This window comes from Enhydra lutris, unplaced genomic scaffold (genome assembly GCF_002288905.1).
Source record: "Enhydra lutris kenyoni isolate GAN:26980312 unplaced genomic scaffold, ASM228890v2 scaffoldscaffold13, whole genome shotgun sequence".
Taxonomy (NCBI): domain Eukaryota; kingdom Metazoa; phylum Chordata; class Mammalia; order Carnivora; family Mustelidae; genus Enhydra; species Enhydra lutris.
Window position 1 is genome coordinate 29,744,896 of NW_019154097.1, and position 23,106 is coordinate 29,768,001.

Consider the following 23,106-nt stretch of genomic DNA (forward strand, 5'->3'; position numbering starts at 1 on the left):
TCATGGAGATGTAGCTCTCTTTCCTGTGACTTAGCAGATGGCTTTCCTTCCGAAACTCCTGAACGTGGCGGGGCGCCTAGGTGGCTCAGTGGGTTAAGCCTCTGCCTTTGGCTCAGGTCATGATCTCAGGGTCCTGGGATCGAGCCCCACATCAGGCTCTGCTCAGCAGGGAGCCTGCATTCCCCCTACCCCGTGTACTTGTGATCTCTGTCAAATAAATAAAATCTTAAAAACAAACTCCTGAACGTGGCATTCAAGGTCCCCAAGAGCTTCTCCAACCTCAAGTCTTGCTATCCCTTCCATCTGCCACCATTCCTGCCATGGCAGTCCCTTGTTATGCCCGAATATTCCATGATTCATGGCCAGACAATCTCTCTTACCTCCACCCGGTCTAGCCTCCTCTGCCTAGTACCTTTCTTCAAAACCCACCTTCAGTGCTCATCTGTGAAGCACTTCCTGAGTAGAACAAGCCACTCCCTCCTCTAGATCCTTACCACCTCATATATATCCTTAATTATAACTACTGCAAGGGTCCGTGTCTGCCTCCCCCACCAGAATAAGTTCCTCTCTCTGTGTCACTTTCTAACTGGGAGTCTTTTCACCTCACTTCAACAAAATAGAGGTAATAATCCTTGAAGTTCAAGGAGGTTCAGGTTTGTGAAAAGTCCCAAAACAGTGCCTGGCACCCAGGGTAGACAGCTTATTTTGGGACCGGTTCATCGATTCACGCGGCTCTGACAGAGAGCCGTCCGCCAGACCCGTGGCAGTAGCAACTGTGTGGACGTCAGCTACAAGCAGGCCCAAGCAGACGCCAGCCGGCTCGTTAGGACACCCCACAGTCCCTCCCTAGAACCCCAGACAAGCTTCACAGACAGATGCCATGTGCAGAAGAATTCACATTTATTGGTTCAAATACAGTACCTAACATTTGCTAAACATGCATTTCACACTAATTGGTCACATTTCCACAGGTAGTCAATTCACAGAAAAGGGCCCATCCCTCGCCAGCTGGCAGGGTGGGAGGTAGCAGAGGGCCTGGGTAGCCTTCAGAGCCCACCAACTATCATTTGGTCATGCAGGGTTGATGGAGCCAGGCTGGCGGGCAGCCCTTGGCCGGCCCTTTGGGGACAAGGGCTCAGAGACATCCCATTTACACGATTCCTACACTGGACTGTGGGTAGAAGTGGGCCTAGGGTAGGTAGCCCAAGGATATGTTCACTGATGCTTGTGCCACCACAGCCCCTGGAGATGGGGTGGTGAGAGGTGGCGCTCCCTGTGCCCTGGATCACAGGAAATAAATGATGGCCTCTTCAAAGGGGTGGCTAGTCCGTGGCTGGGCAGGTGGCTGGGCCTCTCCAGACATGGCCCAGACATCACAATGCAGCCACAAGCCCCTATCGCAAGCCTGGGATGGCAACACAGACAAAAACACCAACACCCCAAGGCAGGCAGAGTTTCTTTCCCGACAGAAACATGTAAACAGAGCAGGAGCTACGGTATTCTTTTCCCACAGGATTCCTCTGAGAGGAATCGATCAGGAATGTCACTCAAGAGGTAGTTTTATTTTTTTTTCTTTTTCATGGAAATTTGAGTCAACAACATTATTACCTATCATAAGACATTTCAGAGAAAGAAAAAAAAAAAAAGGTTACCAAAGGGCAAAAATGATCCTTCGGCTGGCAGGGCTGGCTCCAGGATTTGGAAGACTAGCCTCCACCAGTAACACAACTTTCTTCTTGGGCTTGGAGCAAGCTCTGGCCTAACTCACAGTTTCCCTTTGAGCCTGCAACTGATTCCTGAGCAGGCTGTGCTCCACGGAGGGCTGCAGGCCCAGAAGAGGGAGGCCGAATGGGCACTGGACTGGGCATTTTATGGGCTGGTGGAGGCAGGGCCGTAGTGGCTCCTGTTGCAGGACAGCCAGAATTCTTCAAGTTTCAAGGTGGCCCAGGTCTAGCCAAGAAGGAAGCCCCAGTGTGCTCCTCGACTCCGCATGTTCTCTGGGGCTCCTGCCTCTGAGGAAATGGTCCAGGTCCGGTTCTCAAGCCCAGAAAAGAAGCTGCTGCTTGTGGTAGCCAAGAGAGGGGTTTCTGGGGACCCTGTAATTAAATACACATCCCTGAGCTATGGCCCTAGAAACCCTTGCCTCGAGGCCGATCAGTTTCCAGCACCTGGTGGAATGATTGCCGTTTCTCATCCTGAGACACAGATAAAACATCATTTCACAGACACTGGACATAGATGCTTCAAGCTGAGGAAAAAGGGAGGAATGATCAACTACAAAGGCAGAGGGGAGTGTAGGGAATTCTCATGGATCAAATTGGGGAAAGTGAGAGCAGTGGTATTTTTGTTTGTTTGTTTAAAAAAAATCAATAAAGAAAAACTCAAAGTTTAATAAAAGAGCTGATCTGAAAGACTAGATTTCTTAAAATAATTGCAAAATTTTAAAAAGCAACAAGGAAAAAGACATAGACCAGGGGCCCAGAGCTAAAGACTTGGAACCACTGCCCAACCTCCTGCCCTGCTGGGAGGCCAGGGTCCCCTTACTCTGGCCAACCTTGAGCATGGCTTCGATGCTGCCCATGCTGGATTTGTCCATCCGTCTCCATCTGCCCCATTCTCCAGGAAATCAAGAACAAACGAAGGTAGGAAATGGGAAGCAGAAGCAGAGCAAGGCAGCTCACAGAGCCCAGGTTTTTAAGGACCTGGTGACATATTGGCCACGGCAGGTACTCACACCCCTGAAAAGGGGTGGCACGTGAGAGGCAGGTCAGTGTGGAGCGGGTGACTGTCAGCAATGCTGTGGAGACCCTTAGATTCCCTCTATCCACCCTCTGGTTCTGGGGAACAAGACAAAGAGGTCTCTGCATGCTGCCTTCTATCCCAGGAGGTTCGCCCACCTCAGTTACGGGTTAAGCATGGGGCTGGGTGTCCTCTGAGCCAGGTGGAGTGCTTAGAGACAGGTTCTGGGGAGTTTCTCCAGACTAAGGGCAAGACCACCAAACCTTGTGAACGACTCCAAAATTCTACAAAGGAGCCAGAGAGCGTAAGTTGTAGGTGAAGTTCCAAGATTCCAAACTTTTGTCTTGGGTCAAGAAAACATTTAAAGGGAAAGGAAAGGAAAAGCCTGTGTGTTTCAATGCAGTGCAAGGAGGTAGGACTCTCCTTTACCACACAGCTTTCAGGGTTACATTTTTATGGTTGAAAAACTCTCACTCAAAGTGAGTGCTGTTGGTAGCAGGGGATTGAGAAAGGACAGAAGAGAGGGGAATTAGAGACAACATGCACAACTTTTTTCTTCTTCCACTAGCAAAAAGGCTACCTGTTAACCAAATGTTATGGGAAGAAAGGCAAAAAACAAACACACCAAACCTCCCCCTCCAACCTTTCTCTGTGTCCTTCAAACCAAATTCACAAATACATCTAGTGGCTGACCTAATGTCTCCACGCTGCTAGCTACACTCCTACCTTCTCCTCATAATACCTGAGTTTGCAATGCAACACATTCACTTTACCCTGTTTAAAAAAAGCCCACGTCATAAAAGGACTGGGTGCAGAAGACATTAAAGGCTGTCCACAGGTCAGGCTCCAGCTTGGAACACACGGCCACTTGGCTCAGAGATTCTGCAGGGCTCTTGGCAATGAATGGGCTCTTTGTTCTGTGGAATCTGCTGCAAACATTTGTAAAAATGGATTTGTACAATGGCAACTTGCAGAACCTTTCCCCCACTCTACAAATTAACAACTTGCTCTATTTAATGCTGCATTATTGGAGACATGTTCTTGTCTTGTCAGAGAGCAATTTCCTTTGATACCCAACACAACCAGTAAAATGCTTAATTTAAGAGAAAAGCAATTTCAAAAAATAATAATTTGACAGATGGAGGTCTAAGCAAAGAAAGATATGGCACACAGGAGCAGTGTTGGAGAAGGGACTCTGATATGTGTCTCCTCCCCTATCTTGAGGAAAGCAGCTCGGAGTCTGACCTGTAGCCAAAGAATGTGATCTACTTGGTTAAATAAAAAAATCAGGGAAACAAAAATATTGTGAACTTAGAAATAAACAGATATACAAACATAAATCTTCCCATCAACATGTGAAGAACATTCTGGTTGGAGGTTTTCCTGAGGAACATGTCTCTTTTTTCTTTCTCAGAGCAGCTGGGGAAATGGCAGTAAGGAGTAATGCTCTGAGTTCTAGATCCATCCAGGGACAAAGTCATCGCTCTGCTGGTACCCGTAACATTTCACTGGAAAAAAAAAAATTATAATCCGACACAGACTACCTGGTATGCACACGATGTGGTGGCCCACTCGGTAAAGTTGCTGGCTGGGTTGGGAAAAGAGCAAACGGCCTTTGACTGAAACAGGCAAAACAAAATGCTGTAGGCCCCTCCAGCCCACCCAGGGAGGTACCCAGCTAAAGTGGTCTGTGTACTGCACTGGCTGTGGGAGATACCTGGGTACGGGCAGGGACAATTAGAATACTAAGGCAGAGAACAGAAAAGCACCTGAAAGAGTTCTAAGACAGACATGGTGTGGCCACTGGCCAAAGCCAAGAGGGTAAAGAACATTTCCCAGGACTAGGCAGGGTAGGTAGTGAAGGAATAGGAGGTCCAGGCCGTATCTGCGGAGGGGGACAGCCAGGCCCTTAGGAACATGAGGTAGTTTCAAGCCCCCCCCGCCCTTCCAGGTGCTTTGGACTCCAGCCCTCCAGGCCTTGGTGAGCCAGGCCACCAATAATCTAATGGGCAGGTGGGCCAACTCTGGTACTTGGGCTTTCTGTTCTAAGGAAACTGGTCTCATTTTGGAGAGATTAGGAGAACTTGGGAGGAGAATGAAGGGGCAAAGCTTCTGTTTAGCTGATGGGTGAATGGTCCTTCCCACTGTATGAAAGATGGCAGGGTCTGGATTCAGTCCTGAGGATGAGACAGGATGGGGTGAGGGGAACAGGGAAAGGAAGATTGTTTATTCTTTTAGCAGTCTGGCCTTTGTCCCACTACCCTTTGAAAAAAAGCAAGGTGAAAGGAGAATAAATCAGTAGTGGGCATCAGGATTCAGAGCATGACATTTTGTTCAGTTGTTTTTTCAAAGGGCCAAGAGGAAGTCAAATGTGTAAGACAGACTGGCGAGGAGTCTGAGGAAGGTAGACCTTGGTAGACTCAGGTAAAGACACTAGGTAGCTGTGAGCTCCAAGGGAGCTAGCAGATAAGTCCCAAGAATTAACTTATTGCCAGGACCACGTGTGGATAAAAAGTTGACAGTAGCAGAAACCAGTAGTGGTGGTTCGGACGGTGGGGGTGGGGGCAGCCCACAGCATGGTATGAGAACAGAAACCCTTCTCCCTGAAGAGTTGTTCGGAGGGAGGACATCTTAGATTCGGTCACTGCACTCTACTCCCTCAACTACCATGCTTTCCAAAGAAAAGAGAATGCTAAATCCTCATATCCTGTTTCCAATATTTCACCCACTTTGCTTAATAAATCTCCCAACACCACTTTGCCCCTTTATGGTGTGCTCTTTTACTTTTACCCGGTAATTCTGTGACTAGAAAAAGGCAGTCTGCTCTCTGACAGACTAATGTAGGAGTCTGCTGAGAACATGTGGAAAAAGTAGGGATGGTTACACCCCTCCCTTTCCACTGAGGTAGTCGTCTTTGTCAACATTATGGAAATATTCATCTCAGCCCCATCCCACCCTCTCCCTCAAAATACAAAAGAACTATCTCTAAACAATGACAACACTATAACATTAAACATCTTCACATTCTGTAAACTGCAAGGAAATGCATCGGCTGCATTCACACAAAAGCATGTGCATCATGTTGAAGGCCATACATTCAACTCTGTCGTGAAATAAATATATAGAAAAATGAGGTTAAAAAAACAAACAAACAAAAACTCTTCTTGCTATGGAGGCAACTAGAAACACTGCTCCATAGCCTCCATCTTGGTCTCTCTGGCTCTTTCTTCCGGAGCCTGTTCTGCCCACCCAAGGCGCCATGGCTGGCCCGAGGAGGGGTGCCGGGAACAGGTCATTCCTTGCCCACGCTTGTCTTGCAGGAATGCAGCACCACCTTAAAGAGGAGGGGCAGCTGCTCCAGGGGTACATTCACCATCTTTCCTGGTAACAAGGTGGGAAAAGAAGAGTTAGTAATGGCTGCAGTGGAAGAGTGTGCCTGCCTCCTCTTGGGCTGGGGGAGGGACAATGTTGCCTTTTTGAGGGACTAGAGCAAGAAAGTGCCGGGAGTATCACAAAGACAGGAGTATCAGACAAACTGCGCTAACTACCTGATACCCAGACCCATGTTGGTACCCTAGAGAGTCTAGTAATGGTGCAAGCTATAATCATTGCTACCATCTACTTACTACATGCTAGCTGTTTCAATGCATTATCTAATTCTCATAATATTTCCAAGTGATAGATATTACTTGTTATCTCCATTTTATAGATGAGCAATGTTAAACTGAAAGGTGTTCCCTAGGTATTTTCTTCTAAAATACCCTGAGAAACATACCCTATTTTTTTTTTTTCCTGGTAGAGTCTCTAATTAGCATTCTGTTCTTTAGAAGAGTATAAAGGGTTAATAAGAGTACTGGAAAAGGAGGAGGGGGTGGTCACAGGGGCAAATAAATTTCAGAAATTCGGGGTTGAGAAAGGTGTACAGGCTTCTTCACTGGAAAACATCTCAGAGCATTCAGTGTGCTAATATACTTTGTAAATACCAGACGCTGTCATTCTTCTCCCTGCCAGTACCTTTGAGTCACCTGGGGAGTTTTAAAAAAATATTGATGCCCAGGTCCCACTCCATACCAATTAAATCAGAATCTCTGCAGAACAATCCAAACACAGATATTCTTAAAAAATTTTCCAGGTGATTCAAAATGTTGCCAGAGTTGAGAATCCAGCTCTGTCGGGGAGAGTGGGGTATTAACCACTGACCTCCCTTTATTTCAGAGAGCATCTGATTAATACCTTATTCAGTAAAACATAGACTTGGAAATGCCAAGCCATAAACTATCAAAGCACCCCTAAAATTCCAGTATTTTAGGTCCAGTTCAGATCTGCTAGATTACTTAGGTCCAAAAAGTTGGGAAAAAATTCCTTTGTCAGACCGAAAATTTTTTCCTCCAAAATTGGGTGGCTGAATTTGACAGAACAGTTTTATCTTCGAGGTCACATTTCTGAGTTTTCCCTCAGTATATGCTATTACTATACACAAGAATCTTTACCAGAAGACCTAAAACAACAATAAAAACAAAACCCAGGGGGCACCTGGGTGGCTCAGTTGAGTTAATGCCTCTGCCTTCGGTTCAGGTCATGATCCCAGGGTCCTGGGATCGAGCCCTGCATAGGGCTCTCTGCTCATCGGGGAGCCTGCTTCCTCCTCTCTCTCTGCCTGCCTGCTTGTGATCTCTGTCTGTCAAATAAAAACAAAAACAAAAACAAAACCAAAAGAACCCAGGATTTTATATTGGAGCGGACCTATTTAAATGTCAAGAAGCTCAGAAGGGGGTCAAGATTACAAAGCAATAACAACAAAAATTCCTTTGCAAAGGTAGGACTCTTGAGCATTATTTTAAAGATATTGCTTTAGGGCGCCTGGGTGGCTCAGTGGGTTAAAGCCTCTGCCTTCGGCTCAGGTCATGATCTCAGGGTCCTGGGATCCAACCCTGCACTGGGCTCTCTGCTCAGCAGGGAGCCTGCTTCCCTTCCTCTCTCCCTGCCTGCCTCTCTTGCCTACTTGTGATCTCTGTCAAATAAATAAATAAAATCTTAAAAAAAAAAAAAAAGATACTGCTTTAAATGAATAATCTTCAAAAATCTGTAAGAAATTCTATGAAATGAAGTTGATTTTAAAAACTGAGATATAATTAATTAACATAGCATAAAATATATCATTTTGATGTCTATATTTTAAAGTATATATGCAGGAAATGAAGTTAATTTGAGAAACTCTGAGCCTATTTGCCCATCCACAGAAGGACCATAAATATCACCAACAACCAGCCTTGCAGAGTCGGTTCTGAGATTAAAAAAACATAGGGCTACAAAGCACCTTGCACGTGATAGGCACTGGGGAAATGTTAGACTCTCCTCCCTACAAAGAAAACACAAACTTCTCATTATAATATAACTTTTCTGAGGGCAATGGTAGTAGCTCTTTCATGCAGCTGGTGACGAGCCTGGAAGGAGCGTTTTGCACACAATGCCGATCTCATTTCTTTCACAAGGCGAGACAAGCAAGGGAGGTTTGCACGCTCCGCCCAAAACTGTACCTGCGATATAGCGAATCTCAGGTAAGCACATCATGAGGTCAGGAAAGCGGTTCGGCTGATGGGTATATTTATATTCAGTGAAATCCTGGCATATGTACCAGTACCGCTTGTTCAACTGTTCCAGCTGTGAGGCACTGGTCAGACCCCTGATATCTGTGGAAAAACAAAAACAAAAACCACACAGGAAAAGGAGGGGCTTTCTACAGTGGAAGAAACAGGAGCTCCTTGAATCTGTTCATCTTTCGATTAAAAGCTATTCAACAGTGTCACAACAGGAGATCTTTTTTCTTTCTATCACGGAGAAACAAAACTCTGGATAAGGGAAGAGAAATCAGATAAAGGAGGAAAAATATTATAAAGGACAGTCACTAGACTGAGACACTTGAGCGCTGGGCGGCATCTTTCTCAGCTTCCTGCACAGCTCCCAACACAGGGCTCGACACAGAAAAGGCACCAGTGGATGCTGAACAACTGATTGAGTAATCGCCCTTTCACAATATATCCGTCAAAATATCTTAAACTGGCCCTTTGCTGGAGCCAATCAAAAAGTCTGCCAATAGCTGCACATACTCACACATGGTCTCCTATGTGCGTCTGCTCATACTATCCGAGCTGAGCGGTCACTCCAGCTTTTCTCTATATAGATCTCTCTCTCATTCATTTATATATAAATGCATATGTGTATATATATAATGTATACGTATGTGTGTATATATAATGTCTATGCACATACCAACTCCTTTTTATACACAGAATATAAATATAACTTACCTATATAATTTATACATAAAATAAGATATAAATATTCTGTATATAAATCTTACCCAGCCTTTGCGGCCCAGCTCAGATTTCTCCTCCAAATAGCTGTTGCTGATCTCCCCCAATATGAGGCTCATGTAATGTGTCAGGTCCCATTAGAGTGTGTACATCTTTTTTTTTAAGATTTTATTTATTTATTTGACAGAGATCACAGGTAGGCAAAGAGGCAAGCAGAGAGAGAGGCGGAAGCAGGCTCCCTGCTGAGCAGAGAGCCCGATGCAGGGCTCAATCCCAAGACCCTGAGATCATGACCTGAGCTGAAGGCAGAGGCTTTAACCCACTGAGCCACCCAGGTGCCCCTAAAGTGTGTACATCTTGAAGCCAGGGACCTGCGATCTATTTTATTTAATGTTTTTCATGGTCAACACAGCGCCTGGTCTAAGGGAGGCACATGGAACAGCAGATAAATGAAGATGAATGAATAGCGAAGAAGCAGCTGGAAGAAGGAGTAAGCCAGAGGAGGGGTTCAGACTCTGGACTAGGAAACTGAATACAGTAACAGAGCAATCTCAATGTCACAGGAAGCAAAACAGCCCTGTTCCACTGTGAGAACAGAGCAGTCATACGCCACTTTGGAAAAAAGAGAATATAAATTCTCCTTCATGCTCCAGTTATGAGCAGCTACCAAGCACCACTTGGTAGGTAATGCCCCACATAAACCGCACCCAGCAGTCTTCTAATGAAAGCCATGCTTGAGGGGTGCCTGGGTGGTTCAGTCGTCAAGTGGCTCACTTCAGCTCAGGTCCTGATCCCGGGGCCTTGGAATTGAGCCCCACATCAGAATCCCTGCTTGGTGGGAAGCCTGCTTCTCCCTCTCCCACTCTCCCTGCTTGTGTTCCCTCTCTCGCTCTCGCTGTCAAATAACTAAAAAATCTTAAAAAAAAAAAAAATGCCACGCTTGATCCACGTTGTGGATCCACGTTGTTTTTGTACAACCCCCACCCCCCACTCTGCCCTGAAGAGGCCGTCAGAACCACTGCCAGCCTGTCACACACGTCTTATCTCCAATAGTTTCATCAGTCACCCTGCTCTTCTTCAGCCACTGGTAAGCTTGGTACATATTTTAAATGACGCATGTACTGTCCTTGGTGTCTGTGTTTAAATGCATTAAAACTGACTAAACAAAGCAAATCCTCTTCCTTCCTCTATGAGTTATAGAGACTGTGGCATTTAGGTTTGAAGAAAAAAATCCAAAGCATGCCCTGCGCTATAGAGGGGCGGGCTGAGGAAAGCACAGGCCTTCTAGGACTGGTACCCACATGGTGTGACAGATTCTGTGTGACAGTCCTGAGGGTAAAAGGGTGGGAGGTGGTGTGTGAAACATGAGGGAAAATGCTCTCTGGCAAAATAAATAAATAAACAAACAAAATCCCCTTTTCTCACCTCTAGCTACTTACCTTGATTTAAGAAGTTAATTGCTTTCATGCAAGCATACTCCTCATTGCTGACCTTTAGCTGATGGAACTTGTGATACAGGTAGATGAGCCGCTCGATCACCTCCATCCCTTCATCACTAAATCTGGGGAACAGACAGGGGTGTGAGTGGGCTTTGATACCAGTGGGGGTTAAAGAAGGGAAGAAAGAGGTCTCCTACAGCTCCTTAAGGCGTCTAAGATAGAAAAGAGTCTGAGCTTGGGGGAAATGGAATCCAGAATCATTATGAAGGACAGGTAGATCCATGGTTTGTCTAGAGGCAAGGCAGCTCAGACAAGCTGCTGTTCCTAAGGTCAGGTGGGGTCAGTCAAATCTAAGTTCACATCCAGCTCCAACATTCAAAAGCTGTAAGGCCTTGGGAAAATCATTTGACCTCTCTAAACTTTGAGATTCTCTTTTGTAAAATAATAATGCTTGCCTGCTTGTGGGTAACAAGGGCCAAAGGCAGTCTGAAATGTAAATGTGGAAAAATACAATACTATCAAGATTCTGCTATAGCTGAGATGTAGCCTCCAGGTTCAATGGCAGCTGCCATGGTGATTCTACCTGAGCCTTTGCCACGGTGAAGAACAAGCTGATGATTATATTTTTTAGATTCACTGCTTCCAGCAGGGCTGAGGTTACACACAATGAAAAATTTTACTGGCATCCCTCACTCTAGCTAGGGAGGAAGGGAAACATTACCTGAGCCTCCATGCCTTGCCAGTCTCCGTGCTAGGTACTTACGTGCACTTTCTCACTGAGTTTTCTCAGCTCCATGGGCTATGTGAGATTATCATTACCACTGAATAGATGAGAAACTGAAGTTCAAAGAGCAGAGGGGACTGGTCCACAAGCACACAGCTAGCTGGTGGCAGAGCTAGAACTTGGAACCTAGGCTAACTTCCCAAGCCCTTGGTTCTTCCAATATCCGAGGGCAGCATCACACTGCAGCAGGTAAGCCTCTGTGCAGACCATGCTCCTTTCTCTGGATTAGAAGCAAGCTCCTTGGGGAAAGACCAAGTTTTAGAAAAAGGAGCCCCAGGTTAGGGGACTAATACTCTGGGTCACAGTGGGGCATACCTCATACCAGAGGTGGAGATACCACCAAACCAAGCATCAAAAAGGCTTAATGGGGAAGCAAGAGTTTATAATAGCTGGGGTCAGGGTCGGTCTCCGCCCTTCTAGGAGTGGACTAAGGGGAGTTCCAGACAGGCTAAGTGCTGGGGACATACTCAGGCCTGAGTACTGCAGCCCTATGCTGGGCAAGAAGTCCCTATGTGGGTAGGGTCCTGAACGCCTGTCTGGGCTCTACTGCCTTCTGTGTTGACTCTGAAGGCTTTGCAAAGGCTTGGCCTCTGGGCAAGCAGCACATCTCCTCTCCCTGGGGGGAAAGCCTGGCTCCGTTCTGGGCCAGAAACGTCTGCACTTCTCAAGCAGCAGAGGGAGCTATAGGAGAGCTACCCGCAATCTAGAGCCTGACCCCTTCGCCTCAGCGCCCCATCACGACCCATCACAACCCGCAGCTCCTGTCCTCCATCTGCTGATTTGAACAATGAGGGCTGATTCCATTTCTCTCTATGCCTGGCCCAATGGCTTTTACAACTTTATTAATACTTCCCCAAACTGGCTGATAGACAAATTGATACTGAGTAACTACTACACTAACCTTATCTATCATTCTATCCTTTGCTGAGTGTTTGCTACTTGCCAGCTAACTTTGTTAAATATTCTGCACTCATTATTTCACTGGGGACGCCCAGTAAATCTACAAAATTGGTATTACAGCCTTCTCTGTGCACATGTGGAAACAAAGCTCAGACAGGTTATTTACTGGGTCCCTGGGCCCCTCCTGCATTCTTACATTTTACCTCCCTGACAACCTGGGGGCTAAGTAGGATCACCTGCTCGTTAGGGATGAGGAAACAAAAGAGCATCCTGCCTAGCCCAAGCGGCACAGCAAGTAAGCGGCGGTGGGGGGGGGCAAAGTTTAAACCCAAGTTTTCTAACTCCAAGCTTTTTGCCTTCTTAGCACTACACTGTCCGCTCCCTGTCTTGTCCTTAACTGGTAACTGGGAAAGGCTGCCTCATGCCACCACAGGGGACCTCAGGAGCTCTGGGTTCCTGCAGCGACTCAGCCCCGGGCCCAGCTCTGGCAGGCGAGGGCTCACTGGGTTCCCACGGTGCTGAGGCATGCGGGAGGCAGCGGGCCCGGGACTGAAAAGCACGCCGCCCCATCACAGGGCTCTCATCACTACTTCTGTTCTTGAGAGGAAAAAGGTCTCCACTGTGAACTCCCTCTAGTAGCTGGCTGGAGAGCTGGTGTGGGGAGGAAATGTGGTAGGGCGTCAAAAAGGAGGACGGAGGCAGAGCGGCAATGCCAGCATCTGTCTGTGGCCAAGCAGTGTAGCAAACAAAGATAACGTTCTCTGCCTTAATCAGCAACCGCTTGGTCCAAGAGCTCCCTCTGGCACCGCAGAACCCGCAGGTGTGTGGTTATCAGCCAGACCCCCGGCCAGCAGCACTGAACATACTGCCGGCTGAGTCCTGACGTGAGCCACACAAAGGAGCTCCCAAGTGCCCTGTGTGAGCTTCTGTCCCAAATCTGCCCTTTCTCTTGGGGACAGCACGTACCTTCTTTTCCACATTTCCTAGGACAGGCAACCGTCATGGACCCCTGGCAGTGGTGGGGGGGCTGGCAGCCAGCCCAGTAGCCCCCACTCAGTCTCCACAGCCCGACTGCAAAGCTTTCCTCCACACCCCGCATCCCACCCCTTGATAAACAAATCGTTCTCTGTTTCATGGGCCTGCTTTCTCCTGCAGCCGTGCCTCCTCCACATCTGCCCACTCCACAGTTCTAACGCCCCTGTATTCCCCGTCTGCAAATTATCAGCATTTAAAGCCAGAGAGTTGGACAAACACACCCATTCTTCTTCGAGGCTCCCATTACACAAGCATGCTGGGACAAAGAAAACATTCCCGCCAGGATCCCCCAAACCACTGGACCATTCAGTCAGCAACTGAAGCTGACACTGTGTAAGTTATGTCCCGTTAAGGGGGCTGAGAGGTCCAGTTGTCTTTTTCTCATTCAGCTAAGTGCACATACCCCCAGGAGCAGCCACAGCTTTAAAGGAATTGTCACCTCAGCACCCATGTAAACACTGCAGGACTGAAAGTAAGATTGTTAAGTCTAGGACACACTGCAGAAAGTTGAACTTTTTAGAAGGCTAAATTATTTAGTAGAGGGTACTAGTAAGGATTCTGGGCTTTGGAGTACAATAGATCTAGGTGATAATCTCAACGTCATCTCTTTCTAGGTTTGTAGCCTTGAGTTTTTTCACCTCTGTGAACCTCACGCTCCTTATCCGTGAACAAGGGGAACATTAGTGCAGTTGCTTGGGGTGGTGATGAGGACTAAACAATGTTTGTAAAGCACTTAAGATGGAATCTGGCACAATGAACAGTCCATACTTGTTAGCTATTATCATTATTAATGGCATCATCATCGTCACTCCTGTTATCACAACAAAAAGAAGAGATTGTTTCTTGAACCTTACAGCTAGGGTGTGAGTAGGGAAGCTGGGAGGCAACTTTCCAGAGATCTGACAGAAACGGAGCTACTGCTCATGAGACAAAAGTGCCCATTAAAGCCCATCTAGTGCAAGGCGTCTTCTCTTGAGAGTGAAGGAGTCTTGATTAGGGCCAGGAGCAGTCACTGGCTGGTGCTACAATCTGCTTTAAATCAAATTTGCCCAGCTCACTGTCTGATAACAGCCTGATTAAGGAAAATGGGTACCATAAATTTGATTCAATATTTGAGAAGAGAAAAGGAGGTGGTCATGTATCATCAGGGAAAAGCCTTTTCATGACAGCAGGAACTCACTGGCACTCAGGAGTCGTGAAAAAGTAAAGGCATTTTGGGGGAGTAGGAGTAACGCAGGAGCAGGCAAGGTAGAAAAGAGCTCTGGCCAATTACAGACTCCACACCCTGAGTCTCCAGCAGGGTAAGGAATGCTTTACTCTGATGTACCTGATTCCAGAGGTTCTCATACTTCCTTTTCCTCTGACCTCCTGGGCTCTCAGGCTCAACAGACTCCAAACCAGACTCAGAGTGGCGCATCTCTTGGCCTGTTCTTCTCAGGCTCCGTTATCTTGGCTCAGAGAATTCGCACTCACCTGCCTGGCAGCATCCCCAACCCCGACTTCTGCCTCCCTGAAGTCCCACTGACTATACCTCCTCGTTATCTCTTAACTCTGTGCAGCCCTCTCTATTCCCACAGTCACGGCTGCCTTGTCCAGGCCATTTTCTCTTCTACCTGGGTTATGGAAAAACCTCCTACCCAACCACCATCCTCTAGTGATGTCCGTGCCAGTCCATCTCGAGCTTTACAGCCACAGGGATCTTTTCAAAATGACACCTGACCACGTAACTGCTCCACATAAAAGCATCTTATGACTTAATAGTATTTACATAATATAACCCAAATTCTTTCGGTAGGCATTTAATAAATCTTTTTAAAAAATTTATTTATTTAAAGATTTTATTTATTTATTTGACAGACAGAGATCACAAGTAAGCAGAGAGGCAGGCAGAGAGAGAGGAGGAAGCAGGCTCCCCACTGAGCAGAGAGCGGGCTCGATCCCAGGACCCTGGGATCATGACCTGAGCCAAAGGCAGAGGCTTTAACCCACTGAGCCACCCAGGCGCCCCATAAATCTTTTTTTTTTTAAGATTTATTTATTTTCTCGAGGGAGAGAGTGCACGTGTGTGTGAGAGCACGGGGCAGGGGGAGGAGACAAGCAGACTCCCTGCTGAGTGGGAAGCCCAATCCCAGGACCCTGAGACCATGACCTAGCCAAAATCAAGCGTCAGACATTTAACCAACTGAGCCACCCAGGCTAGCATTGAACACCTTCATGATCTGCTTTTTTTTTTTTTTTAAACCTTTTTCTCCAGTCATTTCTCCCTTCATTTCTATGTCTCAGACAAATTCTCTCTATACCCTAATCCACAGGATTGCTTTTGATTCCCTGCACAAACCAACCACCCAGGATCTCTAACTTCTAGGACTTTATCTCCTGCCTTCTTCCTATTCTCTATAACCTACCTAGAAACACCCACTTCAAGATGTAGCTCAAATGTCTTATCCTCGGCAAGCAGTACTTGATTAGGCAAGAGAGGTCTTACTTCCTTGGCTGTGCTTGCACAGTCCCCCATATGCCCCTCGATCTCCACCAGTATCCCCCTGGATTACAGATTGTTATGTCTGTTTGTCTCCCAGTCCCCCAAGCCGAGAATGGTGGCTCTCACCTCAGAGTCAGAAACCATGTCTGTACCATCTCAACCCCAACACCCTTCCTTTTGACACACACGATGGGTCCTAGGTACATGGGCATGGAATCGGAATGAAGGTATTGAAGTTTAACTCCTATTTTCCACGGATGGATTCCATAAGCTTCTTGCACGGAGTAGTAAGTCCCGACAATAAATTTATTTCTTATCCTCAAAACTAACATATGTTCTAGAATCAGCATTTTCAAAAGAAATTTCTGAGATGATGGAGATGTTCTGTATCTGCACTATCTGGTACTGTACTCACTAAGCACGTGTGGCTAGTGAGCATGTGGAATATGGCTAGTGCAAATGAGAACTGAATTTTTAATTTTATAAAATTTTAATTAACTTAAATTTAAAAAGTCACCTGAGGCTACCAGATAGTATATTGGACAGGGCAGCTCTACGTTCTCCTTGGTAAAGAGCCTTCCTAGAAATAAACGTTCCCTCACTAATTTACTAGCCTCTGCCTTGCTCTTGGGGCTTAAGGGACTGCACAGAGTAGGATGGGGTGCTTTATGAAGCTCAAAGCCACAAAGAGCCCTGCATGGCCAATGATACCTGCCTACCTGCAGAGGGCCTGGAAAAACCCATCATTCTATAGGAACTAGAGCTCATAGACTGACTTTCTAGACAGCCCCAGGCTGCACTGGTGGATTCCAAGCAAATTCCAGGCGAATAAAAAGGACAAAGTCAACGGGCCAGCTCTGCAAACCCTGGCAATATTAAAGTCTGCTGAGTGCAATTCAAACATTCAGTTGGCCCAGAATTAAGGACCAGCAAATAGGAATTTGATGGAAATAATGAATTAGAGGCTCAAAAGAGGGGGTTTGGCCATCTGCAAAATCGGATAGCTCTGTTTACAGGACAAAGTGTCACATGGGTTCAAAACTCTGTCATTTTACAGATTATCCTAAAGCCAGTAAGCATCACTGAAAAGGAAATATTAGAAAACCAGGGCAGAATGTCAGCACCCAGACTCCTCCCTCCCTCAGTTGTGCAAAGGGTCCTGACGGTCTTGGAACTTTACTTTCAGCCTCAGCTTAACACTTAGCCTGTCTTTATTCCATGGCATTTGGGTGACAAAGGAAAGGCACTTTGGTCCTGCGTAGAGAAGTATGGGGGCTAGTACCCCATCTCCTCCACTTTTCATTGATGGGGCTATCTCTTCACCCCTCTTTATTGGTGTTCTGGAATCTCATGACTTCCATTTTTAAAAACTGTTCAGTAAAGGTGAATTATTGAAATGTCTATATAAATGTGATTTAAGGGGCATCTGGGTGGCTCAGTGGCTTAAAGCCTCTGCCTTCGGCTCAGGTCACGATCTCAGGGTCCTGGGATCGAGCCCCACATCGGGCTCTCTGCTCAGCAGGGAGCCTGCTTCCTCCTCTCTCTGCCTACGTCTCTGCCTGCTTGTGATCTCTGTCAAATAAATAAATAAAATCTTAAAAAAAAATGTGATTTAAGCTTTATTTTTCACATAAACTAATAAGCCAGAAAAGTTATATCAACAGACACCTTTCCTGATTTTGGGGACTCACTGTGTGCTCTAGGACTTCAAAGTGAGTAAGTAAAATATCTGTGCTAGGCAGGGAGATTAGGATCCTGCCCAGATAGGATGAGAAGTTATGCCAGAAAACACTGAAGAGAGTGGCTCGGTTCCTTAGCCTCACTGCATCTCAGATGCAGTTAAAGAGCCTAAACTTTGACATTAGGCAGGCATAGGTTCGAATTCAGACTCTGGGTTCAAATCCAAAACATTAACGGGCAGGTCTCTTTGAATGTCAGTTTTTTAATCCATAAAATAGGAATAACAATGCCTATAATGCTAGAGGCTGTGAGAAAAGAATAAGACAGTAATATAAAATACCAAGCCCAGTGCCTGGCATGTAACAGGTTAACGCAGTGACTTCTAGATCTTATTCCTGAATTGTAAACTACAGCTCAGAGCCCCTCACTTTACAGATGAAGTTTAGAGTTCAGATTTTTGTTCTCCCCAGGTATATTCTCTTACCTGAGTAATCCGGATGTGATTAAAAACAACAACAACAACAACAAAATAATAGTGTAGCACTCTGCTAAGGTTTGCTGCCCAGTATCATTTATTTTGCATAATTACCTTGTTGCAGAGGTACTGGTATTATCCCATTTTATAAATTCAGAAGGTAGGAATCAGAGACTTGACTATGGTTACAAAGCTAGTCAGTGGCAGAGTAAGGATTCAAAGCCAGGCCTGTTTGTGGCATTAATTCCTATCCTCTGGAGGGTCAGTGGGGGCACTCCATCCCCACCTTGCAGGGATGACAGTGCTTGGGACTTCCTCCCCAGCCAACAGCCCTTACCTGTGTAGTTCTTCATCAGAGGGTGAGTACTTGGCAGTGACATCAGCCAGCTCCCCAAAGATCTGTTTGCTATAAACGGTGAGGGAGGACAGCAGGATTAATTCCTGCCAGGTAGAGCTCAGGAGGCACGTGTAATCCTTGATTGAGAGCTCGCAGAAGAAAGGCAGTTTCTTGATCCAGGCAATCTGCCTAAAGAGTAGCTCATCGGCCAGGCGGCAAAGCAGGGCAAACAGCTCTGCCTGAGTCACAGCGTACCTGGGGGGAGGGACAATGGAAAATCACTTCCAGTGGCCAGAGAGGGAGGGTGGGGGCACAGCGAAAGGGTACTCCTAAGAGTAAAAAGGGTCTCTGGCAGTGGGTTCCTTCCCTTGATCATGGGTCTCCAGCTCCATTAGATGGTCTAATGATAAAGGGGCAAGACTGGGGCCAGCAGCAAGCTCAGGGCTTAAGAGGTGGGTTTGGAGAGAAAAGGTTGAAGAAAGGGAAAGGAAGCTTGGAAATTTGTGCAATTATTAGGGAATATGACTTTTAATGTTAACATTCAACATCCCACTAATGTTCCACGTGCTAGAGAAAATTCCATCACTCCTGCATTATTTTTGGCAATGAGAGCTCCAGTAGGGTGGATCTGGTGCCCACCCAACACAGGGACTGGCACAGAAATGCGCCCAAGGCCACTGGGCTGAAAGAGAAGAGAAAACACGTTTAGCTTTCCCTGCTCTCAGTGCACCCCCTGGTGGAGAGACTTCAGAAACTAACGTTGCTCTGCCCTTGAAAGCCGCCCCTGCACGGAAGGAGCAGGGCATTTCTCATCTCTGGGCTGGATGAGACAGGGTCCCAGTTTTCTTCTTCTCAAGGCCCCTGGCATGACTCGTCTCCATATCCCCACACCCAGGTTTATAAAGATTTTGTGTGGCCTTCTTGTAAGCAGATCTTTGAATTTCCTCTTCTGATACTGGAGACTAGCTTGAGAAATCTCAGGATGCGTCCTAGGAGGTCTGAATTGATAACAAACAGCCTGTGCCTCAGGCTCAAAGAGTAATGGGTGCAGCAACTGATGGGCCTAGAGGCTGAGCGAGCATCGACTCAGGTAGAGCTGACAGAGGAACAAGAGTACTCCTTCCCCCCACTCAGGTCTGTACACAGCGCACATGGCACCAGCGCACATGGTACACTGGCTGGGGATGCAGACGTCCGCACACAGGTAGTGCCTTGAATGCCTTGTTCAGGAGCCTAGACCTGATGTATAATTATTCCCAGAATTACAGCTCATCTCTGGCTCAGAGCCAGAGAAGCACTCAGGCCACCTCAGGGCCTGGCTTACCTAGGCCCAAGCAGAAACAAAACTCCTTTAATCCCATTTCCCTAAGGATTCAGAAACAGCCCCAACTCTGAAAAAAGATGCTCAAGAGAAAAACAAGGGACTGCTGACTTCAAAAATAAATACAGATCTGTCCTCTGAGGCGAGTCATTACTCATTACCCGCCCTGACTCATTTCAGAGCCTATGGTATTAGCAGCCAGGGATGAAGGTGGGTGTGGGGTCGGGGTCATTGTGAAGTTGCAAGGGCTAAACAGGGCACTCACCCATCTTCAATCAACATGGGCGTGCCCAGTGGCTCCAGGTCCTCGGCTGACACCAGCTGGTGAATCAGACTGTATGACTGGGGATCCAGGCTGCGAGCTTGTGGGGGCAGGAGTGGCGAGTGGGCAGAATAGCTAAAAAGGTGCGGTATGTATTGATAGTGTGGAGGCACAGACATCCCCATGTACTGCTCCCTGAATGCCATGAATCCATTTAGTTCCACAGACCTACTAAAGAGAAAAGTCTCATGTCAAGCAGAACCATGGCAGGTCTACTGTCTGCTCGAGGTGGCTAGGGCGTTTTTTGGCCATGCAGTCTGTCTTCATCAGGGACATAATTAATGGATACATGCATGTCTCCCCCACTAGACAGGGACTCTTTGCAGGTGTGTGTATGTGTGACTTATCACTGGACACCTCGGACCTGGCAAAATAGGTACTGAATAAAGAGTGGTTGAATAAATTCTTTGTATAGGTGTCACGTTTAAAGAGATTTTAATGGATACTCACAAACTATGATCCACAAAGGTGGGGGTATGTATTTTTTTTACTGCTAGGAAAACTAAGGCATGGACAGGCTAAGGTCCTTGCCAGGCCATAAAACAAATCCAGCACCTAGCAAGGAATCTGACATGGAATCTGGCAAAGAATTTGGCATGACTCCCTAAACATTTAAAGGAAGGAACAAAAAAGGAACAACCAAATGAATAAAAGTTGTAACAAAATAACCAAGAGAAAGGCAGATTCTTATCTTCTTCTCTTTCCTGGAGAAATCTAACCACTCTGTCACCTAAAACAAAAATCCTCACCTAAAATCTAAAATCCTATATGCATTTGCTGTAACAGGGGTTGACAAACTGTAGCCTCTGGCCCATTTGGTAAATAAAGTTTAATGGAACACAGCCACATTCAATCATTTATATAGTCTCTGGCTGCTTTTGCTCTGTAATGGTAGGGCTGAGTAGTTGAGACCCAGACTGAGTGGCCCGCAAAGCCTAAAATATTTATTATCTGGCCTTTATAGAAAAAGTTTATCAATCCATTTCCTATAAGAAAGATTTCTGCAAAAAAGGAAATCTATCCTGGTCGTTGATGGTTACATTTTTTATACGTAGCGACTAACTTAAGATAATATTCTTGAACCAAGAGTCTTCAAATTAGTATTCCATGATAGCAGCAAATTTAATTAGCTTAAAAATTTTCAGTTTCTTAAAACTTACAAAGTGAAAATCTTCACTCTTGCTGAGACAGAGAAATGAGAACTTAATTCAATATTGTCAATGTGGTTTGTTTTCTTTCCGTGATCAATGTGAGAGAAGAGCTACATTTAAAACGGTGTTCTGTTAGGCAAAGAACCTACGGGCAAAGGCAGCGGCCGTATCACTTTATTAGCCTGCAGAAGAGAATGCTGACATTTGTCAAGGTCTTTAACAAAAAGTAGGCTGTGAAATGCTGCTTTGTGTCATCCAGGCCCCTCCCCAAAAGACTGAGGGAGCAAGAGTGTAATGGCTGAGACAGACTGGCAGGAATATCTAGCCCAGAGGTTCCCTGTGGGTCTACTCTTTGGGTAGTCCTAGATGATGCTGGGTTTGCCTTAAAGCTCACCTGGAGGACAGTGTGGAGCCTGGTGAGGGCTGGTTGCTCTCTGAAGCCCTGTTCCCAGGGGAACTGTGGTCGCTGTCGCCATGGTTGCTCCAGTGATTGGTTTCTTCCTCAAATTCCTGCCCAGACATGATCCTTTCGATCTCTTCCTCTGATATCTTTGATAAGGAATTGATACATGTTAGATTGGGTGCTCGGGATAGGCTTTGTTCTTTCTTTAGGACCAAGAATTCATTTAAACCTCATAAGGATTCCCAGAACTCTCTAGAGAGATACCCAGATTCCCTCCCCTCCATCTCCATACTCCAGGGCTTCTCACTCATCTTAGAACAGCTCAGTTGCTTGCTTCCCAGCACCGTGGCTCACTATGGCCTTCCTCTTGTCCGTTTACCCTCCTCTCAAGCTACAAAGCCGCCATGTTCTTCAACACTCTTTGAGTCTATTCTTTCCTACCCCTGAAACACTACTCTTCAAGAACAAACTCCTGCGTACCTTTTAAGACCCAATTCAAATGTCACCTTCTTTGAAAATCCTTCTACACTACTTAAGACAAAATTTTAGGTCCCTCCTCTATCCACTTCTAATTCTGTGTATTCTGAGATAAACAGAATAGCACAGTAGTTACAAGGATGAATTCTAGAGTCAGACCACCTTTGTTTCAATATAGTTTCTGCTACTTTCTAATTGTACAAGTCATTAAACTATTTGAACTTAAATTCAAAATCTGAACAAAAATTATCCGTGTGGTAGAGAAAATAATAGTATCTGTCTCATGGGATTGTTGTGAGGATTAAATTAGTTAATACATCATCACATGGTTAGAAAAGGGCTTAACACATAGCAACAATTATGGAACGTTGACAAGGATATCTTCACCATCACTGCTGTTTTTTAATAGCACTTATGGTAATGTATCATAAAAATACCCTCTATCAGACCTAAAGCTAATAATAATAGAAAGCTAAAGCTAAAGATAATAAGATAATAAGATAATAAAGATAATAAAAAGCTAAAGATAGGGGCGCCTGGGTGGCTCAGTGGGTTAAGCTGCTGCCTTCGGCTCAGGTCATGGTCTCAGAGTCCTGGGATCGAGCCCCGCATCGGGCTCTCTGCTCAGCAGGGAGCCTGCTTCCTCCTCTCTCTGCCTGCCTCTCTGCCTGCTTGTGATCTCTCTGTCAAATAAATAAATAAAATCTTAAAAAAAAAAAAAAAAAAAGCTAAGGATAATAGAACCCAGAAAAAAGTACTCAAAGAATGCACATTGGATAAATAAACAAATGTTCACTTATTAAGTACTGTCCATGAAACTTCACAAGGATTTTCAGGATGAGAAAGATATTCCCAAGCCTACAGAATAAATAAGAAGAAATTTTAGCTCAGAAAAGTGAATTGACTTGCCCAAGATGACACTGTGTGCCTGTGTCTCAGGAGGAGTTTGAGGAAGAGGCCAAAGTACCCAAGTATTCAGTCCATGGCTCCTGCTATCATACCGTAAAGGGAGTGAATAAATACATCTTCTATAAAGTGTTAAACCCAGAGTTGAAGCCTAACTGCTAAACTCAGCACAGAATGAGAGTGAACAGGAAGGAGTAAGGGCCAGATAAATTTTTATTTCTTGCTCCTATAGAAAGCCTGGGAGGACATTTTCTTTCAAGTCCATCTGACTCAAACCTACATAACTCTTTGTTCCAGCAGCCTGTGAGGAAACCTTGAGTGGCTCTGATCATCAATACAGG

At 45.9% G+C, this 23,106-nt stretch overlaps 1 protein-coding gene across 4 annotated transcripts in view; it reads right to left on the reverse strand.

The window, feature by feature from the left end:
- Positions 1–883: 883 nt before the first annotated feature.
- Positions 884–23,106, reverse strand: part of LOC111146134 (nuclear receptor subfamily 6 group A member 1) — a 231,703-nt gene continuing 209,480 nt past the window's right edge. For 2 of the 4 annotated variants that reach the window (XM_022501544.1, XM_022501542.1), the window contains exons 5-10: positions 21,374–21,528; positions 19,772–19,996; positions 18,186–18,440; positions 10,493–10,614; positions 8,277–8,429; positions 884–6,120 (exon numbers count right to left, since the gene is read on the reverse strand). In XM_022501544.1, coding sequence (XP_022357252.1) covers positions 6,032–6,120; positions 8,277–8,429; positions 10,493–10,614; positions 18,186–18,440; positions 19,772–19,996; positions 21,374–21,528 — 999 coding nt within the window. In that variant the 3' untranslated portion in view covers positions 884–6,031. Of the gene's footprint in view, positions 6,121–8,276; positions 8,430–10,492; positions 10,615–18,185; positions 18,441–19,771; positions 20,000–21,373; positions 21,529–23,106 lie in introns of all 4 variants that reach the window. The other 2 variants (XM_022501543.1, XM_022501541.1) reach the window with 1 other exon arrangement.